Source organism: Miniopterus natalensis, chromosome 4, assembly GCF_054644295.1.
Source record: "Miniopterus natalensis isolate mMinNat1 chromosome 4, mMinNat1.hap1, whole genome shotgun sequence".
NCBI lineage: Eukaryota > Metazoa > Chordata > Mammalia > Chiroptera > Miniopteridae > Miniopterus > Miniopterus natalensis.
The window spans coordinates 69,033,430-69,057,010 of NC_142084.1; the positions used below are offsets into that span (position 1 = coordinate 69,033,430).

Below are 23,581 nucleotides of genomic sequence, written 5' to 3' on the forward strand. Positions count from 1 at the left end.
GCCAGAAATTCAAACAGCTTGGTTGGCATTGCTGCTTCCCTAGAATCTGTGCAGTAGCAGTTCAGTAGCTCGCTGGGACAAGCCATATTGCTCTGCCACACAATGTCCAAATTAGTGGCTGTCAGTCCCACATGGAGGACTTGGGGTGGGGCTTGTTCTGGCCAAGGCTAACACCTGTGTCCTGCCCCAGCCCTGAGGGGTCCTCCCTCACAAGGCTACAGTCCTGGGAAATGTGGGCAAATGACTACCTCTTTGTTTCCTTCATCTAGGTTTCCTTCTCTGTGGAAAGGAGATTAATAATACAGATACCCTGCCCTAGCTGGTTCGGCTCAGTGGTTCAAGTGTCGGCCTGTGCACTGAAGGGTACCGGGTTTGGTTCAGGCCAAGGGCATGTACCTCGGTTGCAGGCTTGATCCCCAGCCCTGGTCAGGGCACATGCAGGAGACAACCAATTGATGTGTGTCTCTCACATAGATGTTTTTTTCTCTCTCTCTCCCACTCTCTCTGAAAAGCAATGGAAAAAATATCCTCAGGTGAGGATTTTAAAAAATAATTAAAAAATAATACAGATACCCTCTCTCTACCATCCTCCCATATCTTGCTCCCTTCTTACTGCCTACCTGATGTACCTCATTGCCAACTCCTCATGGCTGGACCCCGTAGTCTGCTATAGCAGGTGTTATCTGGGACCTTCTATGCCCCCTCAGGGCTCACCATCAGGCACCTATATCTCTTTAGGATTAGAGCCTGCTCTACCCAAAGTGCAGGGGAATTCACCCCTTTGGAGGCAGCTGTTAATCAGTGATCAATGGAGGAAAATACAGGATCAATATCACAGCTCCCTTGCCCCTCAGGTGGATGACTCTGAGGTGTGTGTGCTACACAATCTCCTAGTGTTCCTCAGTGGGACTGAGCCCCAGTTGCCTGTGGCAGGAATTTGCTTGATAACAAGAGCAACCAATCACCCCAGTTAGCCCAGGACTAAAGGTTTTCTAGGAAGCCGTATTTTGTGTGCTAAGACTGGCAAGATCCAGGCAAGTTGATAACCCTAGTGATAACTCATTGATTATTGACTGCTCCCTTCCTTCCGTCACCTCCCCACTTTCCTACAGCTGCTTTCTCTGAGACAAGCACATTCAATCCTTGTCTCAAGCTCTGCTTCCAGAGGATCCCTACCTCCTTCATGCCTTTCATGCAGCCCATCACCTTAGCCACTGAGTGCTTGCGAGGGTCAGATGTGGTCTTAGAACATTCTGTTACTGGTTTTGCCTTGTGACAACTCTTTGAGGAAGGGGCTTCTGTCACCCTTATTTTATGTGTGGGAAAGCTGAGGTTGGGACAGGAGAACGACTTATTCTGAATTCATCCCACTGGTAAGTGGCATGTCTCAGGAATTAGACTGTGGTGAAATGGCACCAGAATGTTACCAGCAATTGGACCTTGGTTCAGCAATCTCAGTACTTGAGTTCTGGCTAAGAAAGCATGCAGAGTCAAGACTCAAATACAAGGAAAAGTTTATTTAGAAAGTGACAGAGGTAGAAGTGAGCCACGAAAGAAGTGAGCCAGCTGGGCTTCATGGGCTTACAAAACAAGTTATAGAGGTAAAAGAAAGGCCCTTGGAACTTAGGAGAAATAAAGCAAGGATAAGGAGAGGAGGTAAGGGGTAAGGAGAGGAGGAAAACTATGGGCATGTTCCACAGAAAAAGAGCCACCCTGGAGGGAAAAAGGGGTGGGAAAAGGTGCAGGTGTGATGGAGAGTGCTGGAGAGAGAGAGGCACGCTGGGTCCTCTATCCTGAAGGATTTTCTCCCTGCTCTAAAGGCAGGGATCTTAGGGGAGGTCCCAGGGGAAGATCTCAATAGAATATCCATCAGCTTTTGTAGGTGTGTCCTTTCAGGGTCCTGTTCTCTACGGTTTGGTAGGTGTCGGGGCAGGGAGTCATTACTCATCGCAGCTGGTCCAGATGTCAACCATGCTATCATCCCACCTGGCCTTAATGCTTTTCTAGGCCTGGAACTGAGACACAACTGAGGTCTAGATGTTATCCCTAGGGGTTAATGCTTAAGGGAGTGGTTGTGCAAGGGCCCGCATAGATGTGAGTCGCATGAGGCCACTCTTCGATGCCTTGTTCCTCCTCCAAAGGGGTCTATCACGTGACTAGCGACATGCCAGGGGAGGAAAGATCAAGGGAAGGTCCATGTCCCATGACTAGCCATATGAAAAGTCAGGGGGTCTAAACTGCATGACCAGCAACATGCTAGGGGAAGAAAGGTGACCCTGGGGGGAGGTCCTTGCTTTCCCAGTTTTGCCTGTTGCCTGGCACTTGGGCATTTTCTGCCCTGGTGACTTCTGTACCTGGCTTATGTCTGTCTATCTGCCTACCACAAGACTAGGGGTAGAGACTGATTTCCTCACCCAGTGGCACCCCACTTTGCAGAGTGGGAAACCAAGGCCCAGAGAAGTGGCTGTTCCCAGGTTGAAGCCCAGGCAGGCTGGCACTCAATGAACATCCTTTACTGCCAGGCTGGTGCCTCCATACGTGTAATTTCCTTTCAGGCAGTGATGGCTGTGGACATTTAGGGTGAGGGGCAGTGTGGCTGCCAGTGAGGACAGCTGGTGGTGGGATAGGAGGGGCACAGATAGCAGACCTGGCTGAGAGCCTCCAGGTTGGTGTCTGGGCTGGCAGGCTGAGCCCAGGCCTGCCCTGACCCCTCCCCACCAGCCTTAGTTCCTTGGGGACCCCTTCTGCGGTCTGCATCACCCCCACTCCTCTGCCTCCACCCCTATTCCTGTGGTCGGCCCAAATACCAGACAGGGTGAATCTTAGCTTTCCCCCAAACATTCCTTGCTCCTGTAGCCCGGCCCAAGCTGGCTGAGGTTACGCAAGCAGAGCTGGGGGGGTTGGGGGTGGGGAACCAAGGGGACAGGCTGGCCTTTCCTTACCACCCCATACAGCAGCGCACCCACCCTCACCAAGTCAGGCAAGGGGGTGGGCCAGCTCTCTTGAGCCACTGGGGGAATAGGCTGCAGGGAGGGTGGCCTGTGCCAAGAAATGGGGGGTGGTGGCAGCCACGGCAGAGGCTCCAGGAGGTGACCGCCTGGTTTCCATTAGGAAGCCCTGGTCGGCAGTTCAGGCAAGAGAGCTGAACTGGGGCTGGCTATGGTGAGGTGGGGTGGGGTAAGGTGTGAGGGTGGGGCCTGCCTGCCCCCACACCCCCTGTGGAATGCTCTTGTTGCCATGGTGACAAGATGCCCAACCTGGCAACACCCTGACCTGTCCCTCCACTCCCAGCGGCTAAGCCTGCTGCTGCTGCTCCTGCTGCTGCTCCCAGGCCCCCCAACCACCCCTGGCATGGAGGACACAGCTTTCCCCCACTTGGGGGAGAGCTCGCAGCCCCTGCCCAGGGCCTGCCCCCTGCGCTGCTCCTGCCCCCGGGCTGACACAGTGGACTGCGATGGCCTGGACCTGCGGGTGTTCCCTCACAACATCACCAGGGAGGTTCAGCACCTCTCCCTGCAGGTGAGGGCGGGGGACCGGGACGTTGCAGGGTGGGGTGAAGTGGGATGAGCTTGGGAAGTGCTGGAATTGAGTGATAGGTGTGGGGTCCACATACAGGGGTGAGCATTGGGCGTGTGGGTCTTAAAATTGATGGAAATTGACCTTGATGAGTTTTGGAGGTGGGGTATAGATATTGGATGTGGGAGGGGCTGAGAGTTTGGGGTCTCAGGGGGTCAAAATCTTGGCAGTATAGATGAGGTTGTCTGGGGTGAAGGTGATGGGTGTCAGAAGTCAACTATAGGGGAGGATGGGGCATTGGGATCAATGTCCTTTTGGTTAAGGGGTGATGAAGCATTTGGGATCAACTATGGGGGTAATGGGGTGGTGGGGCTCTCTTGCTTAGGCTGATGAGAAGCTGAGAATCAGGGCTGGGGCTCTGGTTGAGGGCTCAGGGTCATCCGGGTCAGGGGTGTGAATGCTTCCCCCCCAGAACAACCAACTCCAGGAGCTCCCTTACAATGAGCTGTCACGCCTCAGTGGTCTTCAAACTCTCAATCTGCACAACAATCTCATCTCCTCTGAGGGTGAGGGGGAACAAGGGGGCTGCCCCTTCCTGGCTTGCTACAGGGCTGCCCACAGACCCAGCATGGGGGAGGGAGAAGCTCTGTGGCAGTTCCGAGAACTGCCCTTTGCTGAGCAGGATGGAAACTCAGGGGATGGGGAGGGGGGGCCCTGTGGCTTTTGTGGACTGGGATGCCTGGAAGAGCCTCTACCAGTCCCAGGCCAGGAGCCTCTGCCAGTCCCAGGCCAGGAGCCCTGGGGCAGCTGGGAGCACAGACTCCCCCTGCCCCCTACCAGGCCTGGGTCCCCTCAATACCCGCTCCGCTCCCAGGCCTGCCGGACGAGGCCTTTGAGTCCCTCACCCAGCTGCAGCACATCTACTTGGCCCACAACAAGGTGAGCCCCTCACCCAAACCCCCACCCCAGCCCAGCCAGGTCACACAGCAGAGTGCAGAGGGGACAGCAGGGGGCTGGAAGGTGCCGCCAGGATCTGCACACTATGCTCCCACAGCTCTCGGTGGCCCCCCAGTTTCTGCCTCGTTCCCTCCGAGTAGCGGATCTGGCTGCCAACCAAGTGACGGAGATCTTCCCACTCACCTTTGGGGAGAAGCCGGCGCTCAGGTAGCCCCTGGCGTAATGCAGGCCCTCCAGGCCTCAGGCATCCCTATGTCACTCCTCACCCTGGGGATCTGAAGGAGGTCATGAGCCTGCCCTGGGAGGTTTGGGGGAGACAGGACCCTGGATGCTGTCTGGAGAACTCCATTCACACACACATGCACACACACACTAAAAGTAGCCCTGAGCTGGGGTGCAGAAGGGGAGTGGTAGGGAGCCAGGGGCAGGCTGGTGGCCGGAGCCTGGCTCCCCTCAGGTCCGTGTACCTCCACAACAACCAGCTGAGCAATGCCGGCCTGCCCCCCGATGCCTTCCACTGTTCTGAGGCCCTCACCACCCTCAGCCTCTCCAACAACCAGCTCAGCTACCTGCCGCCAAGCCTGCCACCCTCTCTGGAGCAGCTCCACCTGCAGGTGCCCCTCCTTCACCTTTTCCGCCTGTCCCCCACCAACCCTCTTCACCTCTCTCCTGGAAGACCCCTCTGCCTCCTAAAAATTCCAGTGGTCACAAATATCTTTCTCTGAGTCTCTACCACCGGCACAAGTCAGTCACAAGTGCTCTCTGAGCAGCCTTGCTAAAGTCAGCTCCTCATCTATCACTCCCTTACTCAAGAGCCTTCTGTGGCTCTCCACTGCCTTCTATTCTGGACCCTGGGTTTCATTCTCTCCTTCCTTCCCAGAACAACCTCATCTCCAAGGTACCCCGAGGAGCCCTGAGCCGCCAGACCCACCTCCGTGAGCTCTACCTCCAACACAACCAGCTGACAGACAGTGGCCTGGATGCCACCACCTTCAGGTGGGGCTTGGGACAAGATGGGATGGGGTATAATCTCATGGTGGCAATAGAGGCTGCCACCCTCTGTCCCCCTCCTCTGTATCACTCCTACCCCATGGTAAGCACCTACTGTGCACCAGGCTCAGCCCAGCCCCTTGTTACCCAACATCACAGCTGTCACATGCAGATCTGGACCCAGAACTCTGTTCTCATCCTCCCTGCATCTAATCCTCAGGCCAGAACCTGCCTTGATCACCCCAAGTTTACCTCCCACCCAGATCTCCCAACTCACCACCCCAACGTTGGAATTTCCAGCTTACATCTCTCAGTACCACTCATCCGCCCTCCTGCCCCCCCACTCAATATCCACCTGGTCCCTAACGCTGGGTGCCCAGAATGATGCCACCCCTCTCTCCCACCAGCAAACTACACCGCCTCGAGTACCTAGACCTGTCCCACAATCAGCTGGCCACGGTGCCCGCTGGCCTGCCCCGCACCCTGGCTGTGCTGCACCTTGGCCGGAACCGCATCCAGCAGGTGGAGGCAGCCAGGCTTCGTGGGGCACGGGGACTTCGCTACCTGCTGCTTCAGAACAACCAACTGGGGGCAGCGGGGCTGCCTGCAGGGGTGCTGCGGCCTCTGCGGGGCCTGCACACGCTGCATGTTTATGGTAATAGGCTGGAGCGCGTGCCCCTGGCACTGCCACGTCGCCTTCGGTCCCTGGTGCTGCCCCACAACCGTGTGGCTGCACTAGGGGCCGGTGACCTGGCTGCCACTCCACGCCTGGCCGAGCTCAACCTGGCCTACAACAACCTGGTCAGTGCCCGTGTGCACCACCAGGCCTTCCGTCCACTGCGTGCTCTACTCAACCTTGATCTGGCTGGCAACCAACTGACTCGGGTGCCCACCGGTCTGCCCACTGGCCTGCACACCCTGCAGCTGCAGCGCAACCAGCTGCGGGCCCTAGACCCCGAGCCACTGGCTGGCCTGGACCAGCTGCGAGAGCTCAGCCTGGCATATAACCAAATCCGAGTGGGTGACATCGAGCCCGGCACCTGGCATGAGCTAAAGGCCCTCCAGGTCAGAGGTCGGCTGGTTAGCCACACTGACTGTCCCCAGGCTGTCCCTATGGCCCTTCGATGATATCACAAAAAGAGCCCCCCATAGGGGGATAGCCCTGGGGTAGATAAGATAGATCCAGCCTCCAGGCCTTTGGCTGTGCTGTCCCTGCCGCCTGGTCCTCTGAGACACCCCCCTCCACCTCCCTAGTAAACTGTGGCCTCTAGCTCCTGACCATTATAGATTCCAGAGTTTAAAGCATCTGTGGGTGTCAGGCATTGTTCTGGGCTGGCCACAGTGACACAGCTCCTGCCCTGGCATAAATGCCCTGGTTAGGGAGAAAGCAATCAATAAAAATCCTAAGTAAATGATAGAGCATTAGAAGGGCATGAGGACATGGATTAAGTGCCATCTACGTGAGTGACTAATTGAACCAATGTCTCCCACAGCAGGTGGGAACTTGTCTGTGCCCCTAGCACCTATAGCAGGGTGTGCCCCAGAAAGAACTGTTTACCTCTGTTGAGGGGAGGATTTCAGCAGCCTCAAAGAGGGTCCAGGGGAAGGGGCAGGACTGGGCTAGACATGGAGGGGAGGAGGGTTCGGGAGGAAAGTGGCTTGGGGCTTAGCTGAGCAGTTGACCTAGGGCCTAGAGCCACCATGGGGCCATCTCTGCCCACCTGCCCAGGTGCTGGACCTTAGCCACAATGAGCTGTCCTTCGTGCCTCCTGACCTGCCTGAGGCCCTTGAGGAGCTGTACCTGCAGAACAACCGCATCAGCCATGTGGGCCCCGAAGCCTTCCTCAGCACACCCAGCTTGCGTGCCCTCTTCCTCAGGTGCCCTCAGGGCAGGTGGGCGGGTCCTGATGGGCAAGGGAAAGCCATGGCGGGCTGTGGGGGACCCCAGTTGGGCCAGGGGGGTCAGGATGGTTGTGGCCCCTACCCTTGCATCTGCCCTCATGCCCGCCTCTTGGTCCAGGGCCAACAGGCTTCACATGACCAGCATTGCGCCCGAGGCCTTCCTGGGACTCCCACACCTATGCGTGGTGGACACGACGGGTAATCCTGAGCAGGTCCTGATCCAGCTGCCACCCACGGTACCACGTCGGCCACAGGCAGGGGGTCCCTGACCTAACGGGCCTGTCAAAACGGTGCAGACCCCTGGGTTTCGGCTGGGCCATGGACTAAGGAGACATGCCCACCTGGGGCCTGAACCTGTATCTCCCACGCCTCCAGAGCTAAGGCCACCTAACCCATGCTGGCTAGGAAGCTGGGGCACCGCACACACAGGGAGGCACTGAGGCATGCAGCTCATACACCAGACGCATAGACGACACCAGCCCTGCTGGCCATGTCCTCACTTCCCGCACAGATGGAGACAGCAACAATAAAGCCTAATTCTTTCAAGCACTCACCACCAATCAGGTGACCTTCACCTTGTGGAACAGGAAGGGCTCTCACCATCCCTATATCCAGTGGGGGAAACTGAGGCTGTAGAATGCTAAGTGGATCAGGCAATTTGGTCCAGGTCCCATTGCCAGTAAGTGGCAGGACTAGATTTCGAGGCCCTGAGAACCTCGTGTCACCAAGCACCACAAGGCCTGAACACACCTCTAAACCCAAATATGTCCAAGGCCACCTTGGGCATATTTGGGTTTATACGTGAAGATTAAATGCATGGTGGGGCAGGTGTCCTCAGGCAGGTTTCAGACCCTGTGACAGATACATGGGCCTTCACATGCAAGAACACATCCTTTACAGACGCTCCCTCTCCCAGCCTGCTCCTCTTATATGTACCTTCCCTTCTACTACCCCTGGGAGTGGGGGGGGGGGGGGGGAGAAGCCCAACACAGCCACTGAGGGCAAGAAACAAAGGCAAGGTGGAGAGCCGAGTGTGGCCCTGGCTGTTTATTCCATGTATCAACCCTAGGTCCTGGCTGGGCCAGGGTAACCCCCTGGGAAGTCAGCCAGGTTCTGGCTGGTCTCAGAGGCTTCTTTGGGGTATGGGTGGGCTTTTAAGGGTTAAGGCTGGGGAGGGACAGGAAGTAAAGTGCTTACAGGGGCTCTCAGGGCTTGGTCTTAGCCACTCTTCTACCTCCAGAACAGGTCAGGTTCACAGGCTGGCTAGTGGGCACCATCCCTCATGCCCCCTGCCAGGGAGGCTTCTACCAGGCTGGGTGGGCCCAGCAGGAGACGAGTCCATCCAGAGCCGATTGTCCGCTGATTGTCTGCTTATCTGGTCTGAGGCCATGGCCACATCAGCTCCTCCCAGCACCAGGACCTTGAGCCTGCTCCCCGATCTCCAGGGGCTGCCAGCCCCATTGGCCCCTCACCTACGGAGCCGCTGCAGCTGCAGGAGAGTCCACTGGGGTCAGGGGGGCCATGGCTACAGCTGCCTACCGCCTATCCCAACACCTGAGCAGCTCACCTCATTCTCAACCAGGTTCCGCCTGTAGAGTGCCTCCTTTGCAGCTTCCTGGGGATCCAATAGGTGATCAGTGGGAAGCCCCTGGCAGCCTCGGTCCCCCCAGTGCCCACCCAAATTCCACCCAGCTCACCCTGCTGCCATCATTGCCCAGGCGCCGGGCAGCCTCTGTGTAGAACTGCAGCTGACGCTCCAGCTGGGCCATGTATTCTGAGGGTGGGAGGGGGTCAGAATGAGGCCACTGCCACTGCCCCTCCCCCATGTGCCTGTCCCGGAGCCCCTACCTCGTCTGATGCCTGGGCCCCCCTGGTCCAGCTGTGCCCTCTGCCACTGGCTACGATGCATGATGTCCTGGTACTGCTGGGCAACCTCCGGGGGCACTGGGCGCCGTGCCTGCCTCAGGGCCAGGATCTGGACGAGGGGTACAGAGGGGGCTATGAGGGCCCTGCTTGAGCCTGCAGAACCCCCCCAATCCTGCCCCACCAAGCTCAGTAGGTGGGCACCCACCTTCCGCTCCAGACGCTCTTGGTCGAAGGCCAGCACACTAAGGCTATGCAGGGGCCGGGCAGATCTATGGGGTGGGGATAGGGATGAGGGTCTGCAAAGATCCTCCATCCCTGACCCCTTTAATTGAACATGTCGGGCACTGGAGAACAGCCTGAGACAAGCTAGGCCCACTACAATGTTGCTAAGCCCACAACCTAGTGGTAATGATATATACTCAGGCAACTGTACTGTATACACAGGGAACAGTCAGTCAGGGAGGGTTTCTTGGAAGAGATGACAGCAGCCAAATTGGGAACCACAGGAGAGTTGGGCAGAGGAGCAGGGAAAAAGTATAGAGGTAGAAGTACTCAGGGCATTGTAACATAGAAGCCCAGAGGACAGTGAAAACTAGGTGTAGCCATGAACCAACAGGAGGAAGTGGAGAGGGAGAAGGCTTGATATATTCATAATGGTCAGATCAAAAAAGGTCTTAAAGATCAAGCTGAGGAGTTTAAACTGGATCTTCCAGAAGAAAGGAAGCCAGGAAAGGTTTTAAAGTGGGGAAGGGACATGCTCCAATTTGTGCCTGATGAGATATTGTCCAGGAAGGGCTGAAATGGGAAGAGAGGGGTTCTTTCCAGCATGGCCTGGCTCAGCCACCTACCTGTTTCCTGGCTCCCTTGTAGGGGCAGGCATGAGAGGGGCCTTCCCTTTAGGCCCAGCAACCTGCTTCAGAGGACAAAACCAGTCTTGTGAGTCTTGGTTCCCCTTGAACCAAGCCTCCCTCCCTGCAGTTGCTGCTGGGTGGGGGTCTTACTGTGGGCACAGCTGCTGGCACTGGATCAATGACCAGCCACCTCTCAGTCACTGTCTCTAATTGCTGGGCCGTCAGTGGCTCTCGAATCCGGACCATCACTTCTAGCCGTCCCCCTGTGGGCCGGCGACCATCCAGGACCTGCGATGGAATAGCAGAGGCTTCTGGGAAGCAGGCAGCAGCTGGAGTCCCAGGGCTGGGATCAGGGAGAACCAAGGTGATTTCCTAAGTATGAGCCCATGGGTATGACTGAGACACCAACTGGTCATAATGGAACAGGGTGCTGGAAGTATTTAGGAATGGGAGTAAGGAGGTCTTAGGCTCCCAGGGGAGGGGCTGGGTCAGCAGAGAGGACGCTTGAAAGACTCAGGACAGTAAGCATTTGAGTAATGTTAACGAGTGACACAGCCATAATGGAACGTTCAAATTGATGTCCCCCTCTTACCTCAAGGATCTCCCGGACCTCACATGCTGTCTCCAAGGCATCCAGCTTCAGCTGGGCTGTGCCCAGGACACGGTCAGTCTTGAACAGACCCCTATATATGTGAGGGGACATATGATGGTGGGCCCAGGGCAGCTTCCCCTCCCCGAGAGCCCATGCAGTGCCTGGCCCCCAGCTCACCCCTTATGGACCACTTCGAATTTGATGCCTTTGGTCTGGATTGCCCTTCGGAAGCCTCGGTGGCTGCGGTTGATGCAAAGTTTGAACTGCTCCTTGAACTCTGCCCAGGGAAAGAGGGAGGGGTCAGGCCATGGTCTTGTGTTCTTTCTGCAGGGGGTGCGGAGTACCTGTTGCCCATGAATTACCAGGGGAGTCTGTATTCTTGATTACACTGGTCTTGTCTTTCTGAGCTTCTTCCTGGGTCCAGACAGGAGGCAGGAAAGCTCAGGGGTTTGGGCCTGGCCTGGGACCCGTGCCCAACCCACTTCCCATCCTGATGGGGCTTGAGCCCATCTCTGTTTCGCTCTCCACATACCACATTGGGATAGGGGAAATCAAACCGAACGAAGACATCCAGATCACCGGGGGACAGCCCTGTAGGCAAATAAGGGTCACAGCTAGGCAGAGGTGGTCCCCACAGCCCTGACCCCTGCATGGTGCCCCCTCACCTGGAGGCGTGGGCAAGTTGATGCCCTTCACGATGAACAGGAGCATGTCATTGCTGCTGAGGTCTGGGAAGATCCTTCCGGGAGGGCAGGTGGGGAGACAGAGGTACCTCAACCTCACTGCCTGCCCACCTTTTCCTTCAGCGGGAGTAGGGAACCCCACACTGGCCTTTGGGAGTATCTCAGCTCCTGGGCTCCAGTTTTAGAATTAGACAAACTAGAGTTCTCTGTCCAGTTCCATCAATGACTAACCTTTGGGTCCTTTCTTAGTTTGCACATATTTATTTAGCACCTTCTTTGCACCAGCCAGTGGCCTCACTGCTGTGGGACCTTCCCTTCATTTAACAGTATTTCAGGAAGCTGCCAGCCAGTACCCTAGTTGCTATGGGCCTTCTCTTCATTTGACATTACTTGAGTACCTACTAAGTGCCAGCCAGTGACCTCATGGCTGGGGGACTTCCCCATCATTTAACATTTCTGGAGCCTACTATGTGTCAGCCTATATCCTCACTGCTGAGGATACAGAAGTAAATGAAAGAGACCCATCTCTGTGCTCATGGAGCCTGAGCTGACTGAGTGGAAAGATGACCAATAAATATATAAATAAACAAAGCAACTCTACAAAGAATTAAAATAGGGGAAAGACTGAAGTGTGCTCAGAAGGGTCTGCTTTAGATAGGGTTGTAAGGGAGGGTCTCTCAGGTGATATCATAGGTGATGATGCTGGATGTCAAAAGGTGCTGCATGGAGATGCTACATGGAGACCTGGGGAACAGGGTCTGGGCAGGGTGCACTGCTGTGGTAAAGGCCCTGAGTGAGAACATGCTTAGTGAGTTTGAGGGACCAAAAAGAGGTCTGTGTAGCAGGAGGCAACCAAACTGGGGACAACAGGTAGAAATGAAGTGATGAGGAGCCAGGCCATGCAGACGTGGGAAAGCCAGAGTAAACGGTGTGGGTTTTCCTAGACAGTTATCCTAGGTTATCCCAAGGGCTGCACTTAACCTTATTTATAAGTGGAAAAATGGTCCCAACTATCCAGGGTGTGGAACACTTAACTGGAGCAGGACCAACAACCACCATTCCATGGGCTCACACAGGCCCTTGAGACAGAGCACACCTCTGCACTTACTACATCTTCCCCATTTCCAAATGTGTCACTGTCAACACTCCCTCACTTGCCATCCTTCATTCACACCTCATGCCTGCCTCAGGACCCTTGCTATGCTCCCACCATCCACCCAAATTCTCCTCTAGAGGCAAGTCCTCCATCAGCTCCGGGAAGGGAAAACCCTTCTTCAAAGGGGCATCTGGTTCAAGGGGCCATTGGGGCCATCGGGGCCTTACTTGATGACGCTGAAGGTTCTCTGCTCAAAGCGGGCAGTGGGCGTGGGGAGACCCCGGGCGAAGGCCTGCTTCAGAGTCTCCATGCTCCTCTTACAGTCCTCTGCCAGTTTCTCAAATCTGCCATAAGAGGGCCCTGCTCAGGTCCCTGGTCCCAGAGACAGACTGGGGGTGCACACACCAGACAGCGGTGGGTGTAGGGACACTTACTTGCTGGTTTCAGCAATGTTGCCCAGGTGGGTGAACTGGTTAGAATGGTTCAGACACATCTGGTGAAGCAGAAGACAGCGAAGAGAGGGTTAAAGGGTCATAACCCTGGGGGAGGTCTGCTGACCCAGGCCAGAGGCTCCCTAACCTCATGCTGCTGCCTTATGAGCTTGGTGAGTTCACCATAGCGCCGGATGGACTCCTGAGACAGACCAGGGCCAGGCCGCTGGACCAGGGTGAAGTCATCCTTGTTGACAGGGGCGGGTGGCACCTGGAAAGGACAAGGCTCATGTGGAGGTGCCTGCTGGTCAGCAATGAGCAGGCCCGCCCTAACCCCTCCTTGGAGAGGCCTTCCCTGACCACTGCTTTGCCCCATGCTCCTGCTTTTTTTTTCCTAAAGAGAAAAGTGATACTTAGAGAGAAGTGGATGGTCCTGATCAAAGTGGCAAAAGCTGTTTATTTCCCCAAAATCTGACTCACACCCTCTTCCCTAATAATGGAGTTCTGACTGGGCACATGGCAGCCCAAGAGACACATTCCAGCCTCCCTTGCAGCTAGGTGCAACCATGTGATAGTTCTGGACAATGGGAGGTGAGCAGTAGTGATGACAACTCCATGTCACTTCCTTTAGAGGAAACTGGCCTGCAATTTTTCTCCCTCATGGCTTCCCACAGACTGGGTACAGACAGATTAGTAGCCCACCTGGACCATATGGACAAGGACAACCTCCTCAGCTGCAGCAGAAAAACAAAATGGAAAGAACCTGGGCTCTGGAGGGCTTTATCTTTCAGAGCCCAGAGCACCCTGAGTGTTACAGGCAAGAAACATAAACATCTGTCTTGTTTAATCACTCTCTTAGGAGGGGCCTATTTGTTACAGCAGCTTAACCTGCACCCTGACTAATATATTCCAAGTCACATGGCTGCTAAGTGACCAGAGCCTGACAGACGAGCACCTGGGAAAGTCTAGCAGGCTGAGAGGTTTCACCTTGGTGATATCCACAGGCAGCCCATTGCGTGAAGCCTCCAGCATGGGCTCCAGCCCCTTGGCCTGACGCAAGTGCATCTTGGCTCCCTCCACGTCATTCTTCTGCTTGGCTCGCAATGCAGCCTGCAAAAGCTGCTTTTTTCGGCCCTCCAGGAAGGCCAACTGCTGCTGGGCTGTGGGCATAGGGGAATCTGCAGCTGCTGCCCAGCCCATGGCCAGGTGACGGGCAGTCAGGGTAGGGAGGGGACACCTACCTCTGGTGGATGTGCCTTTGGGGGCTGCTTTGGCTGCTAAGGTTGATCCTGGCTGGGGTGCCCTTGAGGGTGGGGCCTTGGGCTGGGCTGTGGGGGCCGCAGGGCTGTTGGGCTGCTGAGGGATGGAGAGAAAGTCAGAGTTTTCCTAGCACCTATAATGAGGCCACTCCCCAAATGGTCAGGGCCTGACAATGACAACAATGACCAGCTTAGTTTTTGTTTCCTCAGCACTAAATACAATATACAGTCCTGTTCTCATTGAATCTTTGCAACAGTTTTGGGAGGTAGGGACTACGACTATGCCTACTTTATAGATGAGGAGACTGAGGCTCAGAGAACCAAATGACTTGCCAATGGCCACATGATTAGGAAGTGGTAGGGCCAGAATATGAGGCCAGTTCTTTACGGCTCAAGGCTGGGACCATCAGGATTTACTTTGCTGCCATTCCCTTGCCTTACTCCAAGGCCCCGGCCCCTCACACCTTCTTAGGCTCCTCATCTTCTTCATCATCTGGGCCTTCGTCCTGGTTGGCCAGCTTCATAGCAGTCTCTAAAACCCCCACCAGGCTTGGCTGGGTGGACTCGGAGGCCTCTAGGCCCTGGATAGGGAGAAAGCCTGGGGGGCCAGTCAGGGCCCGGTCAGGAGAGAGAAACATGTGCCATGATGGTGGAAATGTGGGTTCCTCCCCCTCCAAAGGAACCTTGGGTCTCTGAATCCTTTAAATGCAGGAAGGAGCTGCTGATGGTTTGGTGTAGACACCAAACCATGTCAACCTCTCTCTTGTCTCTTAGCTCTTCTCACCTGACCCTGGACCTTGACCAGACTCCAACAAGCAAGCACTGTGAAGTGCTGTGCTGGGTACAAGGGGTGGTCCTGGGCCTGGGGAGATTCCTAGAGTACCAAAGTGCAGAGAGATCATTGCTCTCAGCAGGGATGCACAGGCAGCTCTGAGAACCCAAAGGAGGCCCTCAACCCACTTGGGGGGGTTAACAGGAGGCTGAGTAGGTATTTGCAAAGCTGAAGAGCCGATTATTAGGGAGGAGTGAGTCAAACAAAGAAGAAAAGGAAAGATCAGACAACAGTGGGCTGGCCAACAGGCTCTTCGAATAAAACCCCCTGATTTTTAGTGTTTGCCAATTTCCATGGTGTAAACATTCCCACTGTACTGATTTTAAGTTAACAAATGCCTAACAAGCTTGCAGAATCCCTGAATGTGTAGCAATCAACTTCCTGAGCCTGTACAGTCAGAAGGAATAGCACCTGCAAAAGCTCAGAGGCTGGAGGGAGGGGGTAGGGCCTACCTGGGGGCACGGGCAGCTCAGCAACATCCACAGCTCGCCCAGCTTTATGGGCTCGAATGGCATCTTGGTATTGCTGTGGGGAACACAGGTGTTAGGACTCCCTGGGCACGGTCCCCAGGTACTGCTCACCCACCCACTTGGCCCCCAAGCACCTTGACAATGCGCTCATGCATGCGAGCCTTCCGCTGGTCCCCTTTGGTCTTAGCCTGGGCGGCGGCCACATGGTATCGCTCCATCCGCTGCTCCAGTGCCTCCAGGAGAGTCCTTGGGGGTGGGGGAACCTCTGAGCCTGATGAGGGTGAGGGGCAGAGTTAAGAGTCTCGGAAGGGGAGGCTGTCTTGCTCTAGCCTGCCTGCCCGCCCAAAGTCCCAGGAGCCTACCTGGTGTGGACAGCACCGTGGTGGGAGTTGGAGGCTGCAGTGGTGGTGATGGTGAATCTGGGGGAAGCTGATCTGGGGGCAGAGAAATCCAGTGCAATGAGGGGCTCGTTTGTGGCTGCCCCCACCTCCGGGCTGGTATGGCCTGAGTGGGTCTCCAAGCCTGACCAAAGGGGGCAGCAATATCAGGAAGTCAGTGGAGGCCTCCAATAGTCCTGGAAGGTGGGCAGATGGTGTCCTCACCAAGTGGAGGGGGCAAGCGGGACAAGTCCACAGGTTCCCCGCGGCTCAGGGCCTCCAAAACAGCATCAAAGCTCTGTGAGAAGGAAGGGGATCAGGAGAGGCTGTAGCTGGTGCCAGGACCCTATGGGGAGCCTCCATGCCCTGCCATGTGACAGAGGGCTCCCAGTTATGCCCCTTCCTTTTCCCCATCTTGTTCAAACCTCTTCTCACATTTAGAACCATTTCACAGAAAAGGTAAGCTAAGGTTTTAAGAGGTGATGCAAATGACACCTAGGGAGTGATCAAGCCAGGATTCAAATTTAGGTATGTCTGACTCCAGAGCCCACGTTCTTTGCCACCATGTAATGTTGGAAGCATCCTGTCCTTTACACCCAACCCTGTCATAAGTCTGGACACACCTTGGCCACACGGAAGTGTCTGGTGGCGGCGGAGGAATCTCCCTGCTGCTTTGCATGAAGGGCAGCCAGCTTGTATTCACGTTGGCGGCTCTGCAACTGAGCCAGGGAGCCAGTGCTGCAGGGACCTGGCAGGGAGAACAGCATACAAACCATTTATATTCTCACAAGAAAGACTGTTCTTAGACCCATTTTATAGATGTGAGAACTAAGGCTCAGAGAGGGGATGCTATCTCCCCAAGGTCACACAGCCTGAAGAATGCATGGTGGGGACTCAACTTAGGCCCAGCAGGCTCCAGAGCCATTGCTGTTTTGCACCCCCAAAATTTTGGAAAATTTTATGTACCCTTAAGCATTTTTAAGTTGACATCTAAAAATTTTTTAAGTTTCAAAAGTGGCCAAGGTTGTCATTCCCAGTATCTTGCAAATATTGACATTCGAAAAGAAAACCATCACACCACTCTTAAATCTAATGTATTTTAACTACCATGGTGATTTGGAACTTACAAATATTCACATTTTTTTAAAAATATGACAAAATACGAGTAAGGCAAAATTCACCATCTTAACCATTTTCAAGTATACAGTTCAGTGGCATTAAGTACATCCATTTGTTGTGTAACCATCACCACCATCCATCCACAGAACAGAACACTTTCATCTTTCCAAACTGAAACTCTGTCCCCATTAAACACTGACACCCCATTCCTCCTCCCCCAACCCCCTCACCCACCATTCTACTGTCTGTCTCTATGAATTTGACTCCTCTAGGAACATCACATAAGTAGACTCAGACAATATTTGTTCTTATGTGACTGACTGGCTTATTTCATCTAGCATAACATCCAAAAGGTTCATCTACATTGTAGCATGTGTCAGAATGTCCTTCCTTTTTATTTATTTATTTTATTATTATTATTTATTATTTTTAATCCTCACCGGAGGATATTTTTCCCATTGCTTTTCAGAGAGAGTGGAAAGGGGAGAGGGAGAGAGGGAGAGAAACATCGATGTGAGAGAGACATATTGATTGGTTGCCTCCTACACGAGCCTTGACCAGGGCCAGGATCAAGCCTGGAACCACAGTACATGCACTTGGTCAGAATCGAACCTGGGATCCTTCAGTCCGCAGGCAGATGCTCTAACCACTGAGCAAAACTGGCTAGTTTTATTATTACTTTAAATCTTCACCCAAGGATATGTTTTTTACTGATTTTTATAGAGAGAGGAAGGGGGAGAGAGAGAAATCAATGTGAGAGAGAAACAGTGATTGATTGCCTCCCATATGCGCCCCAACCAGGGATTGAACCTGCAACCTAGGTATGTACCCTGACCGAGAATCGAACCTGCCACCTTTTGGTATATGGGACGATGCTCCAACCAACGTTCCAAAGGCCAGGGCAAGAATGTCCTTCGTTTTCAAAACTGCATAATATTTCATTGTACAGATATACTATTTTGTTTATCCATTCATCCATCAATAGACACTTGGGTTGCTTCTACCTTTTGGTCACGCTGCTATGAACATGGCTATGCAAATATCTCTTCATGTCTCTGCTTTCAATTCTTTTGAGTACATACCAACATTTACTTATAAAATATTTCCCAGGATTCACTTTTAGCAGTTGGGAATTTCCTACTTCTTCTCTTCTGTCTATCCACGTCCCCCCCAGAATTTAATCCTAACATGATCTATGTGGGTACTTGAAAGCCTTTTTTGACCACCCTATCATACATTTGTAACCAAAACACATTTATGTGGTATGTTAGTAAAGTTGGGAAAACTGCTTTTTAAATAGTAATTTAGTTAGTTTCAAATAATACGCTCAATACATTTTCAGAGGAAGTATCTCTTAGTTGAAAGCAACAGGTACAGTTGTTGGTATGAGAAACACCACCCAGTGACCACAAATCCTAGAAACACCTGGGAAACAGCCTGCATTGTACTTTTGCAGACTGACAACTGGACCCAGAGCTTTAAGTTTTGGGGCACTTGCCTGAGAAGGTATCTACAGGTTGAAACTAAACACCTTGATATTTGATTGATTTGATTTATTATTATTGCAAGTTCCTCTCAGTGTTAAAATTTTTTCTTCTGGGGTTGAATTACTGTTACAATTATATTTAGTATGTAATTGAGCATAGTGTAAATAGGTCAAGCTTTCTGATAAATATCTTTTACAAACCAAGAGTAAAATTTTATTGGCAAGGTACCTCTTGCTGATACAGTAAAAGCTGAGTCCACCTCCTAACATTTAGCTCCTGATTCCCATTCATTCTTCTCCTATTTTAATTTTTCCTTTTTTAAAGTGTAGAAAAACCTGCTTCACACCAACAAATAGATGGGAATAGATGGAGTCTTGTTATTGCGAAATCACACGATTCTCCAAACCCCTCCCAAACCATATGCCAAAATCCCCACCGTGAAAAATTTGGGATGGTTTCGGCAAAGAATTTCAGGTGACAATTTCCAACAGTCCTCCTTGAACATTGCCAAAAACAACGGCCTAGAGACAAACCTGGCTGCTGAAAGATTTAGAGACCAGTGTCCACGTTCTTAATCCTAAGCCAGCCTTTTATGTCATCTTATTGGTTCCCGTCTGGGAGTGTTTGTCCCTAGAGCAGAGCCCAGAGTTCAAATTCTAGAAAGGAGGGGGTTGGGTACTCCTTTCCTGTAGTGGGAGGAGGGCGACCCAAAATGGGGAGGTTGGGAAGGAAAACCTCTAGGTAGGTGCCTCCTCCAGCCAGGTGAATTTTAGTAAAAAAGACAGACAAGCTGAATGCTTGAGAATTATTCACTTAAAACTCTATATGTGGGAATGTTATTCAGCCCTAAAATGGAATAAAGTTCTGACACAGGCTGCAATGTTATCCTAAGTGAAAGAAGCCAGACAGAAAAAGACAAATAGTGTATGGTTCTACTTACATAAAATATCTAGAAGAGGCAAATTCACAGAGACAGAAAGTAGAAGAGAGGTTACTAGGAGCTGGGGGAGGGATATGGATATAGGGAGTTAGTGTTTAATGGGGACAGTTTCTGTTTGGGGTGAAGTTTCGGAAGTAGAGGTGATGGTTGTGTAATGCTACTCAATTGCGCACACTGAGGTATAGTTAAAATGGCATGTTATGTTATATATATTTTACCACCACCACACACACACAGAATGGTATTAATGAACTCCAGGGGCATGAAGACTTTGGAAAGGAAGGAGTGTTTACAATATCTAATAATCAGTACAGGGCCTATACCCTCATAGAGAGTACAGGGTATATATTCAACCACTGAATATATCTTATACTCTGACATCCCATGTCAACATCCCTGCTCTTGGCCTACCTGGGGGCAGCTGGGGCTTAGCCAAGCCCAGTGACAAGGCTGGGGCATTGGAAGGAGGACCCTCCACCGTGACCCTGGGTTCTGGGGCCGGCAGGTTCACAGAGGCTGGCAGAGTGGGTGCAGGCGTGTGACTGGATGCAGCTGTTGGGCCCTTCCCCACAGCAACTGGTGGTGGGATGTCCTCTTCGTCAATGGCATTGCCCTTCCGGACGGAGGCCAGCAGGTTTTCCAGTGTCTGGGAGAAGGTGTAAATGTGGGTTTTGGAAGAGCCCAGAGCTGAGTGCAGGAGCAGTGGTGGGGTCCCAGTACCCTCTTGTCTGTTCACTCACCTTAAGTCCCCGGTCGTAGCGCCGCATTTTGGCGCTGTCTCCGGCTTGCCTAGCACTTTCAATCGCTGTCTGGTAGAGGGCCAGCCTCTCCTGCAAGGTGGCCTCCACCTCTGGGCTGGGGGCTGTGGCTTTTGGCTGTGGGAGGGGCCAGGGGCATGGTGTGGGTGGGTGGTGACCCAATTTGGCCCACACTGAAGGTGTCCTTGGTTGAGGGCCTACTGCACATCAGGCGTGTCACCCCTGGACAAGTTGCCCCCACCTTGGAGGGGCAGAAATGATCATACCCTTTCCTAGTATAGAGAACTGAAGCTCAGAGGTGTCCCATCACCTGCCTGTGGTCACATGGCTAAGAGGTTCAAGGGAAGGCTTTGAACCCTGGGCTATAGGGAACAGGGTTGTCAGAGGCATACCTGGGCCACAGGAGGGTGGGACTCCAAAGTCTTCTGCTCTTCCCCAAGGACCTCATTAAGTTCTGCCTGTAGGGACACAAGGCCAAGGGCCTGCATGGGGAACCAATGGATGGGGCAACAATGGGAGGGGAGGTCCCCGGCCCCGTCCTGGACACTCACCAGCAGGTCATCATCAGCCTCCACATCCTCCTCATCTGTCCCTTCCTCCTCATCCTCATCAGGGTCTCTCATGCACAAACTGGCCATCTTCTCAATGGCCTCCATGGGCAGAGGACCTGGCAGCAGGGGGAGGTGCCAGCTGAACTGGGATCCTTCAAGAGTCCCTGGCCTCCCATCCTGGTCACCCACAGTCCCGGAGAATAGAGTAGCAGGCAATGGGACGGCATGTCTCCCTCCTGGCACATCCATGGCATCCTACTGCCCTAGGATCGGCAGGCATGATCCTACTTCCCAGCTGACCTCACTGGCCTTATCCCTTCCTTATGAAGCCCGAGTTTAAACTCTGGCTCTGGAACTTTCCTCACTGTGGGACACTGGCCAAGTTGGGTGACTCAAACTTTTTGTGGCTCTGTGCATGTCCAAGAATGACTGAAAAAGAGCTGCATATACTGATTTGGGATTATAAATAAATTTTAGCCAGTAGGTGAATTCACTAATACTGAATTTGTGATAATGAGGATCAACTGTATTAGCTAAAAAGTGTAAAGGCTACTTTGCTGTCTGGGCTGCAGCCCTACTTGACCACTTTGGAATCCTCTGTCCACTGCCATCTCTCCCAGGGCCTTTGCATGTTCTGTGACCCCCCCAGAAGTGCTCTCCAACTCTTCATGTGGCCCTCCCCATCATGTGTGCCTCCTCCAAGAATCCCCTTCCAGCTCACGGGTCTCTCCCAATGCTCTGTGCTTCCCCCATCCCAGCCCTGATTCCAAGACAGTAGGTTACCAGGTCCTTCGTGAAGTGCTTTAAGAACAACAGATGATTAATTCCTGTAAGTGTGGTTTATTCCCATTTTATAGATGGGGAAACTGAGGCCCACACAGGTGCTGGTACTCATTAAGTCACAGCCAGTAAGAGGCTGAGCTGGGATTTGAACCCTCACTCTGGGTCAAGAGTTGATAGCTTAACTTTTAACCCAGACTGTGAGTTTCAGGACGGCAGGGCCCTTCTCTGTCTCTTTTCCCCCATCTTCCTAGCACCCAGCTCTGAGCCTGGCCCACAGTAGAGCTCAGGAAATGTTCCAGGGATGGGTTGAGAGTCTCACCTTTGCCTTTGAGCTTCTCCAAAGTTTGAGGCTGGCCCCCAACCAAAGCCAAGAACTCGGCCTCCAGTTCCTCATTGTTAACTCCATCCTCGGAGATCATCAGGCCATCTGGGGAGAGGTCAACCAGCAGGCCCAGCTGCAGGAACAGCAAGAGTCCAGTCAGACCTTGAGATGCACCCCACCTAACCAAAGGCAGCTATGATGGACCCAAAGTCCCCTTGCGAGAAAGAAAACCCAGACCTCCTGGCATAAGCCATTTCCCTGGGGAGTGTCAGAAGTCCGGAACAGGTCCAGAATGCAACAGGTGTCCCAAGATGGGCTAGGCCCTCTGCCATAGATTAACATGGGGCAAAGGGCAGACAGAGAGGTCCAGCTCCCTGCTCTGAATCCGCACCCAGGTCTCTGATAGCAGAGATCAGTAGGGAAAGCAGGCCTCACACCCTGCCCAAAGCACAGCCACTCTACACACCTGGACTTTTCCTTCCAGCATCCTCCACAGAAGGGGCCATGCAGGAAGGTTGGAGGTGTCAAAAGTAAACAGAAGCCCTGACAGTAATGTGACATTTAAAGTGGGGTCTTTGCTCTGTAACAAACTAACTTCCTATCCTATCCCATCCTGGTTAATGACCCATCATGACATGATAATATTAGGTTGAACTACACAAAATTGCCCTTTCTGTGAATCAAAAATTGCCCATTATTGGCAATTATGTATGGCTCCTCCTAATAGTAACAATGATAGTAACACTGAGTGCTGTGTTCTAGTACTTTCCATAAACTATCCCAATGATTTTTCACACCTGTCCTATGACATAGGGACTCTTAGGGCCTCCATTTTACAGATGAGGAAATAGGCTGAGAGCTGTGAGGCCAAGTATCTAATGTGCAGAGGCCAGGAGGGAACTTCAGGTTGGCCAGACTCTAACACCTGGGCACTAAGCAATGGCCTGGACTCCTTCCATCAAAGCTGAGAAAAATCAAACTCTCCTGGTGCCTGGGACAGAGGAGATGGGAGAGGGGGGGAAGGGACTCAGCCACAGTCCTGTGGGCTAATGGCAGCAGCTCTGGATTTGGGCTTAGCTCTGGCCAAGTGTTTAATTCCCATGACCTCGGGCAGGTGTCTTCACTTTTCTGGGTCTCAATGTCCTCATCTTTACAATGGGGATAAAAAGAGTCTGACCTGGCCTGGCTGATGCGAGGGTTCAAAGCTGCTCAGGCCTGGGGAGCAGTACCCGTCCTTATCCCAGGTCGAGGCCTTCCCCTCCCCTACTGGAGCTGCTACGGCAACAGGTGGCCCTGGGCCTAGGGCGCGGCGCCAGAAGCTGGGGAGCCAGGTCCAGTAGGCCGCACTTTGGGGGTCGAACCTCACTTGGGGGCGGGGACCGGGGCTCACCTGGGGGTGGAGATCGGGTCCCTCTGAGGGGTAGGGAGGATTCTTTCGGCGGGGCTGCGGGGTACAGACTCACCTGGCGGGCGGTGGCGGCTCCTCGGCCCGGGGGTCCCGGGGTTTCCTTCCTCTTGTGCATCTTTCAGGCAAGATGCCCCGACCACAGCCCCCTCCCCTGGCCTTGCCCTGCCTCCTCCCCCAGGGCCTATTGCCGCGCACGCGCCCTTCCTGAGCCCTGCGCCCCTCGCCGGAGCCCCACGACCTCCGACTCAGAGTCCTTGGTGCCCGGGGTGGCCGCCCTACTTTGTCCTCTTCCCTTGGGCTCCGTGGCACCGGAGCACGGCCACTGGACTTGCGGGGCCCCGCGGTATTGAAACTACAACTCCCGGCAGTCAGTGCGTGACCGCGCATGCGC

At 53.5% G+C, this 23,581-nt stretch overlaps 2 protein-coding genes across 2 annotated transcripts; one reads left to right on the top strand and one right to left on the bottom strand.

Moving 5' to 3' along the window:
* The first annotated feature begins 3,237 nt into the window (after positions 1-3,237).
* PODNL1 (podocan like 1) lies at positions 3,238-7,634 on the top strand. The gene is made up of 9 exons (XM_016217968.2): positions 3,238-3,519; positions 3,989-4,082; positions 4,391-4,455; positions 4,571-4,680; positions 4,931-5,087; positions 5,354-5,469; positions 5,871-6,528; positions 7,193-7,341; positions 7,484-7,634. The coding sequence occupies exons 1-9, from the start codon at positions 3,238-3,240 to the stop codon at positions 7,632-7,634; spliced, it is 1,782 nt and encodes a 593-aa protein (XP_016073454.2).
* A 706-nt stretch (positions 7,635-8,340) lies between these two features.
* Positions 8,341-23,305, bottom strand: CC2D1A (coiled-coil and C2 domain containing 1A). The gene is made up of 29 exons (XM_016217974.2): positions 23,246-23,305; positions 21,780-21,915; positions 20,678-20,793; positions 20,519-20,584; positions 20,109-20,243; positions 19,780-20,014; positions 16,446-16,570; positions 16,048-16,120; positions 15,808-15,879; positions 15,580-15,716; positions 15,428-15,500; positions 14,608-14,741; positions 14,126-14,240; positions 13,872-14,044; positions 13,033-13,155; positions 12,888-12,946; positions 12,681-12,797; positions 11,340-11,413; positions 11,207-11,265; positions 11,037-11,088; positions 10,852-10,951; positions 10,675-10,765; positions 10,233-10,370; positions 10,080-10,141; positions 9,437-9,500; positions 9,214-9,340; positions 9,063-9,139; positions 8,933-8,980; positions 8,341-8,854 (listed from the first exon to the last, which is right to left on the bottom strand). The coding sequence occupies exons 1-29, from the start codon at positions 23,303-23,305 to the stop codon at positions 8,834-8,836; spliced, it is 2,862 nt and encodes a 953-aa protein (XP_016073460.2). The 3' UTR covers positions 8,341-8,833.
* Between the last annotated feature and the right edge of the window lie 276 nt (positions 23,306-23,581).

What these genes read in the sequence shown, in the direction of transcription:
- PODNL1 (XM_016217968.2), top strand. Translation starts at nt 3,238, where the DNA reads ATGGTGACAAGATGCCCAACCTGGCAACACCCTGACCTGTCCCTCCAC. An exon ending in GGGGAGAAGCCGGCGCTCAG is followed by an intron (nt 4,681 to 4,930) that starts GTAGCCCCTGGC and finishes GGCTCCCCTCAG; the next exon opens with GTCCGTGTACCTCCACAACA. An exon ending in CTGGATGCCACCACCTTCAG is followed by an intron (nt 5,470 to 5,870) that starts GTGGGGCTTGGG and finishes CTCTCCCACCAG; the next exon opens with CAAACTACACCGCCTCGAGT.
- CC2D1A (XM_016217974.2), bottom strand. Translation starts at nt 23,305, where the DNA reads ATGCACAAGAGGAAGGAAACCCCGGGACCCCCGGGCCGAGGAGCCGCC. An exon ending in AAGATGAGGAGCCTAAGAAG is followed by an intron (nt 14,241 to 14,607) that starts GTGTGAGGGGCC and finishes TCCATCCCTCAG; the next exon opens with CAGCCCAACAGCCCTGCGGC. An exon ending in AAGAGCGTCTGGAGCGGAAG is followed by an intron (nt 9,341 to 9,436) that starts GTGGGTGCCCAC and finishes CCCCTCGTCCAG; the next exon opens with ATCCTGGCCCTGAGGCAGGC.